This window comes from Lissotriton helveticus, chromosome 3_2 (assembly GCF_964261635.1).
Source record: "Lissotriton helveticus chromosome 3_2, aLisHel1.1, whole genome shotgun sequence".
NCBI lineage: Eukaryota > Metazoa > Chordata > Amphibia > Caudata > Salamandridae > Lissotriton > Lissotriton helveticus.
Genome location: NC_136062.1, coordinates 173,330,587 through 173,345,176, shown reverse-complemented (window position 1 = coordinate 173,345,176; position 14,590 = coordinate 173,330,587). Strand labels below are relative to the sequence as shown.

Genomic DNA, 14,590 nt, shown 5'->3' with positions numbered 1-14,590 from the left:
ACGATGAAAACACTCTATCTTTTTAAATCTTCCAATAGAATGTCCATGAAGACTTCATGTAATTGCTTCGTAAACCTTGTTATTCAAAGAAGCAGTATCAGAAGACGTTCTTGAATTTCCAGAACTCAAATAAACATTTCAGGTGTGGATCACGTCACTCCCAATGCATTTCGGGTGTAAAACATCACCCTTCCTCAGGGCAAATCCACAAACAAATCATGTAAACAGTAAATGCTTCTTACTTTCTTACGAAAAAAACAACATAACTGCATGCTAAAAGCATGTGGTCTCTAAAAATCCAGTGAGGTCTTTGTGACTACTACGAAAAAATGATGTGCTACATAGTTTGTCAGAACATCTGGTTTACACTGCGAAAATATGAGAGTTAAAAAAAGAATGGCTAGACAGAAGAGAAAAATTCGTGAGTCAGTAAGTGGAAAAACAACAAGAAAAAAAGCTCTAAAGACACCTGGGCTCATGCCGAAACGAGACCCTGGTGATACGCTACAATCCAAAAACAATGTGCATGACCTGCAGCAACATGAAAAGTGACATGAAAAGCTACCCTATAGTCCTTAAAAAATAATAAAACATGCTAATGTACCTTCACGCCCTGGGACTAAGTCCACAGAAAAGGCAAGATTAATCACGCCTAGTATCAGCAACCCACTGGTCTCACAACTCCGAGCACCGTATCTCAGTCCAACTCCAGATTAATGTGAGGAGAAACACTCATGAGAAAACATAAAGTATCCCAGCAATGTCATGCTAGTCACAAGCCATCTAAATATAGTGACTCACCTACTCTATAGTGTGCCAAAGTGAAAAGCTGCTCCCTCTGTTCCTAAGTTTACCTATCTGCAACAGGTGAGCTAGAACTACATGGGGTCCTTGTCTCCTGGTAAACTACCGTCCGCTATAAAGTGATCTAGAAATAAACGTGTAAGGAGATTGCCGTGTGTCAGATGACCCCATCAGTCCCCGGGATCTATCACTCACCAAAACTGCTCCTACATAATCCTCCGGCGTGGTGAAGCAACTCCTTCCCTATTAGCTGAACCGGTGACCAACTGTCCTCACTACGGGATTATAAATGCGTCTCTCAATCTACGTTCCTGTGCAAACGCGATGGGTCACCACCCCATGAGTGGACACAGAAATAGGACTAAAAATATCCAACCTGATATAGGTGAACACGACGGCCATCTTTCCAAAGTCAAATGTTGTAAGAAAGTGCTCAATAAGGCCTGCTAGTAATAAGAATTACATAGCTAGTACAGTCCATGGATGCGCCAGTTATGCTTTTTCCCCCGCAGACTCAGTAAGGTCAGACAGACTACTACAGTCTGACTCTGACTCACAGAGTCACGGCCTGAAAATCGGCCCCCTCTGATAAAACCAGCCCCCACACCATACAGCCTACCAGGGGATTCCCCGGTGCCCGGAATCACCAGTCCTGCCCTGGATCCCTCCCCTGTGTTCTTGGAACTACAGGTCCCGGAATGTATGAGACTCCCATTTTAATGGAGATTACAGCTGTCTTCCCTCACAGACCCTGTCTTCCGTGCCACCATAGGGAATGCTGTTCGGAACTTTTTTTTTGATCGGTTGAGAGCACAGGGACACTGTGGGAAGCTTTTAAAGTAACTATAAGAGGTGAATGCATAGGGGCACAGGCTGGAGTCCTGAAGGATCTTTGATGGAGAATGCAAAAGCTGGTAGCACAAATCACAGCATTGGAAAGGCATTATGAGAGGAGGCCCACGTCAGCAATACTTGCTAAAATAAGGGACCTAGCCACGGAGTATAATCAAACAGCAGATCAGGAACTCTTGCATCTATACAGACGCTGCAAGGCAAGATATTATCGGGAGGGCGGTAGACCAAGTCGCTGGCTGGCTAAAAAAATTGCAACGCCAAGGGGTCAAGCAAACGTCATAGAGATGCACGATGGGGAAGGGGCTGTGCGACATTCCATAACTGATATTGGGAAGGTTTTTCTAGACTTTTGCTCTGATCTTTATGGGTATAGGCCACCTGTTAGGGAAGAAGAGAATGCCAATTATCTGGACGATATTGCGTTTGGGTAGGTGTCAGCGGGCCAGAGGGAATATCTCACACAACCTTTTGATGTGGAGGACATTAAGGAAGCTATAATGCCCTTACCTACTTGCAAAGTGTTTGGCCTTGATGGGCTGCCAAGTGAGTTTACAATGCGAGGAGCTAGCGCCAAGACTACTGAATGTGTACGCTGAGGCATACAAAACCGGGATACTGCCTCCCACGCTGAAAGAGGCTCTAATAGTCATGTTGTTAACGCCTGAAAAATCAGCTAATAAATCTGAGTCGTACTGGCCCTTATCTTTAATTAACATTGATACAGAAATTCTAGCAAAGATAATTGCAAACCGGCTGCAACCACTAGTCCCAAAGTTGATCCTCCCGGATCAGTCAGGATTCATTCCAAAAAGATCTACAGCTCACAACTTGCGAACGGTCTTCGCTGTGCTTCATTATCTAGAGTCTGCTTTTCAGGCGGTTGCGGTGTTATTAGATGCTGCAAAAGCTTTCGTCTTATTGAGGTGGGGGTATATGTTCACAGTGCTGAGTAGTATGGGCATACCACCTTTCTTTCTGAAGTGGGTACGTTTACTCTATATCGAGCCTATGGCCCGATTACCGGTTAATGGGTGGATCTCTGAAGCCTTCCCCATTAGGAGGGGCACTCGGCAAGGCTACCCCTTGTCCCTATGCTATTCTCCCTAGCAATCGAGCCCTTGGATTGTAAAATTCACCAAAAACATACGCATGCCGCTCTAAGGTTCATTCAGCGACCGCTCGTGTTTTCGCTCTACACGGCCGACATGATGCTGTATGTCCGTGAACCAGAGACATTGATTCCAGCCCTGGTCCGTGAATACGTAATATTTGAGCAATTCTCAGGCCTAGGTATTAACTAGGCGAAAGCCACTGTGTTTCCACTGACAGCTGCCACTCAGGAAATAGTGCTAGACTTTCCACTGTCATGGTCAACTGACCCGGTGAAATATCTAAGAATATGGATACATAGAGACCCCGAACATGAATTATGGGCGAGCAATGACTAAAATCACGGATCAGGTTGCGAGGTGGACCCGCCTCCCTCTATTGCTTGCAAATAGAATTGCAATAGTAACAAGCATTGGCATAGCCAATAGGTCTCACCTTTGGGACCTTATAAGTGTTTGGTTATCCAGCACAATATCCTTGGTGCAACAAATCAACTGTTGCATGGCTAAACACTTATAAGGACCCAAAGGCGAGACCTATTGGCTATGCCAATGCTTGTTTACATCTGTCATACCCACACACATTACCTAAGGTACGCATACACAGAAGAGACAAAGCGTACACACACAGAATAGATCAGGTATACACACGATGCAGAAGGTACACACCCACAAAGTAAAGAGTTTGTAGTAACCAACAGAGCAAAAAGCGGCTACAACTCCAAAGTAGACACAAAATGGGTGGCTCCTGAAGATACATTGATACGGAACACACAGAGGATACATACACACACAGTGGATACTGAGAGCATATGCCAACAGAGGATACAGAGGGTCTATGTCCATAGAGGTTTCAGAGGCTGTACACACAGTGGATACAGAAGGCATGCACCCACACAAGACACAGAACATACAAAACTGCAGAGTGTGCAGGCATATAGAAGATACAGAAGGCACACGCACAGAGGATGCCGAGGGTATACGCTGATTTAGGATGGAGAGGCTATACACCCACAGATGGCACGGAGGGTATAACACAGAACACAGAATACAGAACACATGCACCCAGCCAGGACACTGAGCATACACAACCAGAGTACAGGCACACACAAGAAACAGATGTACACACCCACAAGTGATGCACAGGGTATACTCTCTCATGGAACGGAGAGGGAATACTCACAGAAGCAGATGGGTCACCCATATATGATACAGAAGGTACACATCCCAAAGGATACAGAGCGTGCCCACCCACCGAGGGTAGAGAGGGTGTACACACAAAGGATGAAAAGGGTACACAATCACAGAGGATACAGAGGGTGCCCACCCAGAGAGGGTACCCAACCACATAGGATACAGAGGGTGCCCACCCAGAGAGGGTACAGAGGGAGTACACACAAAGGATGAAAAAGGTACACAACCACAGAGGATACAGCGGGTGCCCACCCACAGAGGGTACATAACCACAGAGGATACAGAGGGCGCCCACCCATAAAGGGTACACAACTACAAAGGATACAGCGGGTGCGCACCAACAGAGGGAACAAAGGGTACACAACCACAAGAGGGTGCTCACCCACAGAGGATACAAAGGGTGCCCACCCACAGAGGATACAGAGGGTGCCCACCCACAGAGGGTACAAAGGGTAAACAACCACAGAGGGTACAAAGGGTAAACCACCACAGAGGGTGTCAACCCACAGCGGGTACAAAGGGTACACCACCACAGAGGATACAGAGGATGTTTGTCCACACTGGATACAGAAGGTACTCAACCACAGATGATACAGAGGGTGTCCGCCCAAATAGGGTGTACACACAAAGGATACAGGAGGTACACAACCACAGAGGATACAGAGGGTGTCCGCCCACAGAGTGTGTACACCCAAAGGATACAGAATATATAAACCACAGAGGATGACAGCCTACAAAGGATACAAAGTGGTCCTACCCACAGAGGATACGGACAGTGCACACCCACAGAAGACAGTGGGCAAACACCCACAGAGGATACAGGTGGTAGAAATCTGCAGGATGCACACACCCACTGAAAGTACAAAGGCACGGAGGGCAGTCAACCAGAGAGCCCTGCCAAGTCACACATACGCCATCTTCTCTAAGAGGAGTTGTGTTAGTTTGTGGCCCCCTGGTGCACCAGCCTCACCCAGGGAATGACGGGCCACAATGCCCACAGATGGGACTCCCTCAGTGGGGATTAAGGCGTGGATGTTGTCTGTCTGCCTTTCTATACAATAATTACCATACAGGATGCCAAAACGTTGTTTGTACACCACGCTTTCTGCTGACGTCGCAGCTTCAGGGCGCTGTAAGACATGTAATCGCCCATCGGAGCAGTACTCTTTTCATCGACTACTGGTGGAGTAAAGCATCCGTCGGCCTTGCGGGTACAAACATGGGACCTGCAGGCTGCAAGTGGCCCTCTGCAGCAAGCGATAAACTCACTGAGCTATTTCAAGGCAATCCCACCTTTCCTCAAAAACAGAAAAAGTCACTTCAGCTTTTTAGGGTTTTTGCTCTTTTGTTTTGTGAGATCTTTTAAAATATTTTCCCTTTTCATTATATAGTATTCAAGATAATTATTAATATTAAGTGCTAGACAATAACGAAAGGGGTGAGAAAGAGAGCCCGCTGCAGAGAGGGAGACCGCCAGAGAGAGAGAAAGACCGGTCGTGACAAAGAGAGAGAGACTGCGAGATAGAGTCCGCGTGAAAAAGAGAGAGACAGGCTGAGAGAGAAAGCGAGAGAGAGACAGGCAGAGAGCGAGAGACCGTGAGAGAGAGACTGACAGAGAGAGATAGAGACCGCGAGAGAGAGACCCCTGGCAGAAACAAATGTGGCTCCAGGGAGATACTGCCATAAAAGTCGGTCACAGAAAGAGGTTGCTGCAGAGAGAGCGAGAGATTGCTGCAGAGAGAGAAGGCTGTAGAAAGTGATGCCACCAAAGACGCGCGGCCGCGAGATGCGCTCTGTGGTGGGGGAGGGGGAGGAGCGTTGAAGCATGAGCAAGCAAGACGAAGAGTTGGAGCGAGGTGCGCGCGCTTGTACGCATAACCGCATGCTCTATGCCTCACAAAAAGCTGTGGTCGGCTTTTTGAAGCCGGCTAACTAAAAGTCTCGCCTCGCCAGACAGCGCATGCGCTGGCTCAGGCGAGACCTAAAAATTATCGTATTACCCAAGTTGTTATATCTTTTTGTCAATATCCCGATCCGACTCAATGTATGATTCTTCAAATCACTTCAGTCCTGTCATTTGTCGCTTGTGTGGGCGGGTAAAAACCCAAGATGCAGTTGGAATACACTAGCACAACCATTTGAAAGGGGTGGATTTGAGGCGCCTGACCTACACCTATATTACGTATGCGCACAAGCGCAATATGCACATTACTGGTTTTTCCTGCAAAGGTATCTCCCACACACCGCAGTTAAGGCCGCTGATTTCAATGACCCTCCAATGAGGAGACAGGGTTGCCAGTAAAGGAATAAATACTGTGAAATGCACTGCGTGGGCGTGGAAAACCCTTGCCAAGCGAGCCCGGTGGGAGCATATATTTACTCCGGACTTGCCGATTGCGTGCATGCAGGCATCTATGCGGCGCAGGAGAAGGGAGTATTGAAAGCACTACAGAAGGCTGGGGTTACGTGGATAGGAGATATGTAGCACAACGGGGCGTTTAAGTCCTTAGCAGATATTCAGGCTGGGAAAGCATATAACTTTATGCTAGGGTTCACCTTTGTAAGGGTGCGACAGGTGATTGGATCCATTTACCCTGGGTTTCCCCCTGAACCAAAAGCTCTAAAAGCATTGCAAGTTGTGCAGGCTGGGACAGAGTGCAGGGGATTGATCACTAGACTATATAATGCTTCCCAGAAAGAGAATGAGCTGGTAGACCCCCCTCGCTAGTGCAATTGAATTCTGTGCTGACGTCTCCGTTGACGCTGGGAAACTGGGAGTTTTGTTGCGCACTGACTGGCCGACTGAGGGTAAATTGTAATCTTCGTATTATACACCAGATGTACTATACCTCCAGGCAATTAATGAAATTTGCATTAAGAGAAGAGGCAAGCTGCGTACGATTTGGGAAAGAGGATGCGGACTTCCTACATCTAGCGTGGGCTTGTCCTACCATAAATGTTTTTTGGCATAAGGTTGTAAAGGTACTCTCAGAAATAATTATAGAAACATATTGCATGTACACCAGAACTGTGCCTGCTTGGCTCGCTGAAACAGCTTAAACCCTGCAATAGGTGAATAGTGGCTATCGCCACTCTGTTTGCAAAGCATGCAGTAGCAATGCACTGGGGGAGGGGGCAAAGTCATCTCCAACTGTTCGGAAATGGATTTGGGACTTGGTGTATTGCAAAGAGCAAATGAACATCTATAAATAAAGGAACCTGACTGTGGAGCCTCCTAATTGCCAGCACCTAACCAGTTATCCCTCCATCAATCTGATCCCCTCTATACTAGCCGGGGTCTGTGCGCACACTGAATTGCCCCCACCGTGACAATGCTTGTTCCCTCAGGAACCTAACAGTTCAAAACACAAGCACAGGTGCACCACACATAAAAGTTGTCAACAAGATGAACAAATTATAAAGTCCATATTCAGTCAAGATGTTCTTCAGTTTTTTTCTCTTTTTATTCCATTTGAAGTAGGTAAAAAGTGGAGTCAAACTTATATGACTCTACACACAGTACAGCCCAAAGAAACAAATAGATATACTTGTAAAATGACATATATAAAAAAACACACAAACTTCCAACACATGTAAAACATACTATATATAAGTATCAATGGGCTAGCTTATCCAACCCATAACTGCGTCAAGCTAAATTTAAAAATATACAAATTGTCAACAGCAAGACAGACCGACATTCTCGTCAACATTTGTGAATTATCTTATTTCAAATTAATAAGCAAAACATGAAAATTAGAGATTGGCTATAACATTATTAATGTCAAAGCTCCCTAACAAGACAAAGTCTTTCAAAAGTAACCACGTTTTTGCTTTTTCTACATTTTTCTCATATTATTTACATTTATCTATGTTACACATAAAGTGCTGTAGTGTGGCCCATAGTGAAAACACCACTCCAGGAAGAAAAAATATATTTTTTCTTTAGAGGCTATACAAGTTATCTATAGCTATATGTAGCCCCTATTTTTTCTTTAGGGGCTATACAAGCTATATATAGCTCGTATAGCCCCAAAAGGAAAAATATTTTTTTCTATATATTTTTTCTTCCTGTAGTAGTGTTTTCATTATCGACCATACTACTGCTCTTGTTGTGTAACATAGATAAATGTAACTAATATGAGGAAAATGTAGAAAAAGCGAAAACGTGGTTAATTTTGAAAGACTTTCTCCTGTTAGGGTGCTTTGACATTATTAATGTTATAGTTAATATCACATTTTCATGTTTTGCTTACTAATTTGGAATAAGACAATTCACAAGATAATTCACAAATGTTGACGAGAATGTCGGTCTGTCTTGCTGTTGACAATGTGTATATTTGTAAATATAGCTTGATGCAGTTATGGATTGGATAAGCTAGCCCATTGTTACTTATATATAGTATGTTTTACATATATTGTAAGTTTGTGTGTTTTTTATATATGTATTTTTAAATGTAGATCTATTTGTTTGTTTGGGCTGTACTGTGTGTAGAGTCATATACGTTTGGATCCACCTTTTACCTACCGCAAATGAAATAAAAAGAGAAAAAACTTGAAGAACATCTTGACTGAATATGGACTTTTATAATGTGTTCATCTTGTTGACAACTTTGATGTGTGGTGCACCTGTGCTTGTGTTTTGAGCACATGAACATCTATACGGAAGAGCTACCCATGGCCTCACGACCAAAAGACTTTTGTGCACCACTGTCTATGGTTCTGATTCAAAATCCGGACCTGCAATAGACACAAAGGACACATATCTGGAATGCAATGCAAACATGGGGTGGCCCTATACACCCTGACAGCTGCAAGGTACCAAGTAGATGTGTAAAACTATGATATACTGTACTTGCTGATTGTGGGAGTTGGGCGGGGCAGGGGTTGTTCAGGACACATAGAAAATAGTTTGCACCTTTTGTGATACCATGTGTAACGGCAGAGTTGATCTCTTGCATTTGTACATTGTGTTTGCAAACTTACCCCAAAAAAAGTGTAAAAAATAGTAACTTTAATAGGCATGGATTTAAATCTCATGGATACTTAAAAAATGATTAGCGATAAATGTATTTCTGGAAATCCTATTATCTAACTAGTTGTATGTTTCCAATACTAATTTTAAATTGGAATTAGAAAAATACAGTTATTCTAAGTATGTAAAATAGGGATGCATGCTGAGCTTTTTTTTGTGTTGATATGGCTTCGACTTGGCATAATTTGGCTATTCTATCAGAACAGTAGTTTTTAAAATAGTCCTGGCTTGCTGCATGGACTGCCCTCGTCCTTTTTATTCAAAACAGTTTCACTTTGAAGAACAGTTTCACTTTGGAGAACTCCAGGCATATTATCTAAAAAAAAAAAACTTGCTGATGAGTGGAGAAAAGAGTCCAAACTGTGATACCAAATATGCCATGGGTCGTAACATTTGGAGTTGGGTATTTATATTCTTTTCGGAGATGGTTTCTCAATTGGAGATCCATCCTATTATCTTATATTGTAATTTAAAAGATTCAAATAAAAAATAGATTATTCATATATCTACAACCTTTTGCTGCCTGCACGTGTTGCCAGGACTCACAGGGTACATTTTAAAACTTCTCTGGTTTAATGAAACTATCCAGTCTTGTGCTTAAAAGGAATGTGCGGTCAGCTCATGATGGCTTATTAGTAGTTCTGATCAGCATAAAGGTAAACGAAGAGAGAGGCCCATCTTGGTGTTTGAAATATAAGTGCAAAACAAATTACTTGCAGAATTTAGTTGGGGTTTCAGAAAGAAATACAACTCTTGCTGCTTTCTAAAATTGGTGCACGTGTTTTTTTAAAGGCAGTGACTTAATTGGGTGGGCCTTTGCTTGGATCTACAAGCACATTTTAAATCTTAAGCATGGTAAACATATAAACGCCTGTCATTTGTCACATGTTTTACAGTGAACGAGGGAGGAGTAATTACAAATCATCTTAATGCTGATTACCTGTTTAGTAGTGATGCTTCACATCCAGATACATTGAGGTACGCTTTCCTTATTTTTATGATCTGGGAGGAGGTATGCTCAAGCTGATAGAGGGCAGAACTAGAAATCATGAATATTAGGTAAAAAATGTAATGTGCATATCAATTTTGTGTTCTGAACAGTAAAAGCTTTGTTTTTTAAGCAGCAGGAATTATGACGGATTTGAGGTTAAAGTGAGACGTTGCAGTGTGAAGAGCTGATTGGATGCACTACAGCTGTTCTGAATTAACTCTTTGTACAATGTAATTTTTAAAACACCAGTTAGGGTGCTGCTAGTACCAAATTCAGGACTACTTGAATAACTGAGACTATTGCAGTAGCACCATGTATGCCAAATAACTATTAACCCCTCTGTAAATAATCACAAATAATAATTGCAAACAAACCTGAAAAATATAGCCATATATAATTTAACAACATACATACTGGAACCACTTCAAACATTCGCCTGTATTCTTTGTTTGCATAAACTTCCAATGGTCCATCCACAGGGATTCACACTCCATTTTTAGTATGTCCATCTACTAAGATTTACTATTTGATCTCCCACTATAATGCATTGCACACGGTCTTTCGTTTGGTGCTATCTTTGTTTATATTGGCCATCCCTTAAAGAAACGTGATCAACTACATTTGCTGGTCAGGCCCCCTTTACAGTTACACACACACTGTTTTATCTGCCTCCATTTTGGAAAATAGCAGTCGAACTGCCAGTTTGTGATACGCAGTACCTTTCTCAACCTCTGCAAATGTGATTGCTTCTCATTACTTTTTGATGCGTTGTGCAGTCAGTTGCCTATACACTGCAAGAGCTCCTCAGACTATCGCCACAACAGTCCTAACATGCAGTGGCATCACCAGAAAGCAGGGGTAATCTAATTCCTTTGCAAACCTCGATATTGCTGTTTTATATCTTACTTTTATGCACAGCGTCGCTCTTTCTTTGACCAAAATGGTTCAATTTAGGTTTTGTACGCAGCCAGGTTTTAGTTGTCAAAAGACCAGTTGTGGACCATTCCAAAAAATACAATGAATATGGGCCAGCCCATTGCATATGATTGGTTGGCTTTCTTGCAAATCTTGGTTGCTTACTTTTAATTGGATGGCTTGCCTTCCAATTTCTGTGTTTGTCGTACCCCAGGAGAATAGTAAGTAAGTAAATCTTTATTCGGTTTTCAAATTACATAAAAAACCATAAAAGAATTTCCACAATACATTTCATGTAATCATCAACTGGCCATTATTCCTCAAATGTAACATTTAAAATTCATTTTCACAAAAATTAAGACAAAGTTAATATATTTACATTTAAAAAAGGGTTCCCTTATTCATTTCCCTCAAGGGGTCAGACATTATCTTATTAAAGATTTACTCTATGTTTAAAAATACATTTTAAAAACGTGCTCACAGTTTTGCAGGTCAATTCAGAGCTCAAAAATTGCACCCTCAACATGGCGGGACGGCACCTTCTAATGCCCAAGGTTCGGAGAAGGGGAATTAACCATAGCTTACGGTGTACAGTATAAAATTTGCAGAACAATACAGTGTGGATCGTTGATTGTTCAGACAATTCGTCACAGGGGCACACCGTTAAGGATTCTTCCCAGCTGTTTCTATTAGGAAAAGCTACAACCCTATGAAATATATTTAGCCTGAATCTTGCCAATAAGAACCGCTCAAATTGTGACTCGACATATGTCAGATATGGTTCCATTTCTACAGTGGTCATAACTGTCAAGGAATGTTGGACTGAGGTTTTCTTTATCTCTGTGCCGATACGTATTTCTTCTATATGGCTCAGAGCCCTTATTTTTAGATCTTTCTTCGGGATCTCAACAATTGTTTCAGGGTTAGAATAATATTTCGCCATCCCCAGATCAGTGAGAAGATTTTTTACATATCTCAGCCATTCTAATTTTTCCGCGTGGTCCAGTGACATACAGTCTGCCACAATCTCTTTTGTAAAGGAGTTTTTCGTTGACGTCCAAATACGACGCCAAAGCAGTATGGGTTCGATCTTTGCCAAATCCTCTATGTGGGGCATTCCTAGCTCTGCGTGGCATGTAAAGGTGGATACTCGTTTAGGGACCGCCAAAAGAAATCTCATAAAGGTGTTCTCTGCTACCTGTAGGGATTTTGTGTTTTTATGTCCCCACAGACCCGCCCCATAAAGTGCGGTGGAATGACACTTTGCTTTGTAGATGCGGAGAAGCTCCACTGGTGGCCTCTTTCCTAGCTTCTGTGCGAATTTTATAAGGGCAGCGATTGCGCGCAGAAGTTGATGTTTACGGGCTTCTATAGCCGCTTTCCAGTTAAGCTTCTCATCCATCATAATCCCCAAGTAAGGGTATTGGGCTATTTTTTCATTATCAAGAAAAATGCTCTTCCCCAGTTTCTTTCCTTGGCCTGCCATCATAACATAAGTTTTTTTAATGTTTATGTGGAGGTCCAGACTGCCCATGAATTTTGCATATCTATTCAATGCTTTCTGTAGCTCCCGTGGGGTGCGTGCTAATATCACCGCATCGTCTGCGTATAGGAGCGCAGGCACGAGGCGATCTTTTACTCGGGGGAGGTCCTGGCCCGGCTTCAACATCTCTGCCTCAAGCCCATTAGTATAAAGGGAGAAGAGAAAGGGGGCCAGGACGCAACCCTGCCTGACGCCGCGCTCCACTGTGAATGGCTCTGATAGTTCGCCCTGCACTCAAAGCGCACCCTGGATGAAGCGTTGGAATATAATTCTCTCAGGAAGGTTACCAGGACTAGATCTATTCCCATATCAATGAGAGCTGACCACAGTTTTGCATGAGAGACGCAGTCGAAAGCTGCGGATAGGTCGACATAGACCATGTACAACCTACCCCGCTTTGCCGACACGTACTTCCCCATCATTAGGGCCAAATTCAGGGCTTGCTCTGTTGTACCGAAGCCCTCTCGGAAGCCAAACTGAATGTCCGAAGGGGTCCCGGTATCGTCCGCCCACTCCTGTAGGCGCTGGAGTACCACTCTGCCCAATACTTTCCCCAGCGAGTCCAGGAGCGAGATCGGGCGGTAACAGGACACGTCCTCCCTATTTCCCTTCTTAAATATGGGTACCAAAATTGATTGGGTCCAAGATGTAATTAACCCACATTTCATTGTAGCATCAAAGACCCTCTTCAATATTGGGGCCCACAAATCTAATTTAAATTTGAAAAAGTCAACTGGCACCCAATCTGGACCAGGGGCTTTTCCGTTTTTGCTTGATTTTACTGCATTTATTACTTCATGAAGTCCGAAGTCTAGTGCAATTGGGAACGGGTCAACCTGATCAGCCTGATTATTCCGGTAAATTCCTTCAGTTAAGTCTACTTCTGATGGTTTACCAAAAATTCTCGAAAAGTGGTTTACCCATATTGGTCCTTCGATAGCGACTTCTATTTTTGGATGGTTGGTGATATCCGTCAGAAAGGGGGCTTTCGCCACCTTCCAAAACAGTTCGCTATTTCTATTTAGTGAGCTCTCATGTAGTTGGTCGCATAGGGCTTTCTTCAATTCCTCTTTTCTTGCTTTACATGCCAATCTATATGACTTTCTTAAATCCCTAACCTCCTCATGGTCTCTGACAGATTTTGTTAGTGCTATTTTTAAAATTTTGTGGGCCGCTGAGCAGTTGTGATTAAACCACCCTTTTTTCCCTCCTTTTTTCCCTCCTTGCTTACTTATTAAACTTTCGTTTACCTTATCCAGGATCACCCTAAAAATTTTTAGGACTTCCTCTTCCCCTATTTTAGTATCTAGACACTTCAGTATTGACGGGTATGCCGCAGTTACCACCTTGTTTGTTAGGATGGGGAAAGATAGATCCCGTAAAACTAAGGTATAGCCATTTGTTTTTGTTAAATGTATATTATTCTGGGCTAGAGCGGTCATTAAAAGCTGTGCTGATAAATGCCCCTGATCTATAAATAAGTCAAAGCCTAAAGCAGCATGATCGCTCAGAGTATTTATTAGCACTCTGAATCTCTGGGACTTATTTCCAAGGGTTGCTGTGATCAGTATATAGTCAATTGTTGGCTCGCAACCCCTTCCCAAGTAGGTTGGGTCCAGCTGCCCACAAGGGGGTTTCGCTTCGTTTAGTATCACCAAATCTAATTTAGATAAAGTTTCGTTTAAGAAGTCTCCTACCACAGAATGGCTAAAGTGAGTTATTTGGTCATCTATTTCATCCCCTAAGCCACAGATGTTACTGTTGTTCCTCTCGCAGGGGTGGTGATTAAAGTCACCCCCCCCCCACACAATGCTTGGGGGTTCTAAGCCTTGTAACTGTTTTGACCAAGTAAAAAGTTTCTTGCGGAGACCCCGAGTGTTTTTACTCTCTCACTTTCTGCAAGATTATCATACATATTTACAAGTATGATAGACCTCTTTGTCAGGAAAGACAATCGCAATATCTGATAGTTTGGTTCTACACTGAGCACTGTGATTTCTAACCCCGATATGGTGTTCGCTATGTAAGTCGTCAACCCTCCCTTTGCCCTGCCATAGGTGCCTGCGATTGCTGGGGAGAAGTAAGTTTTATACTCTGTCAGATGCATTTCTTTAGTGAGCCAAGTCTCCTGTAGGCATATTACT

General features: G+C 43.1%; 1 protein-coding gene across 2 annotated transcripts in view; it reads left to right on the top strand.

Annotated features, from left to right (window-relative positions):
• The window catches only part of TERB2 (telomere repeat binding bouquet formation protein 2), a 446,275-nt gene that overhangs the window by 28,760 nt on the left and 402,925 nt on the right, over window positions 1-14,590 (top strand). For both annotated transcript variants that reach the window (XM_078684969.1, XM_078684968.1), the window contains exon 2: window positions 9,894-9,975. In XM_078684969.1, the coding sequence (XP_078541095.1) occupies window positions 9,894-9,975 (82 nt within the window). The remainder of the gene's footprint in view (window positions 1-9,893; window positions 9,976-14,590) is intronic.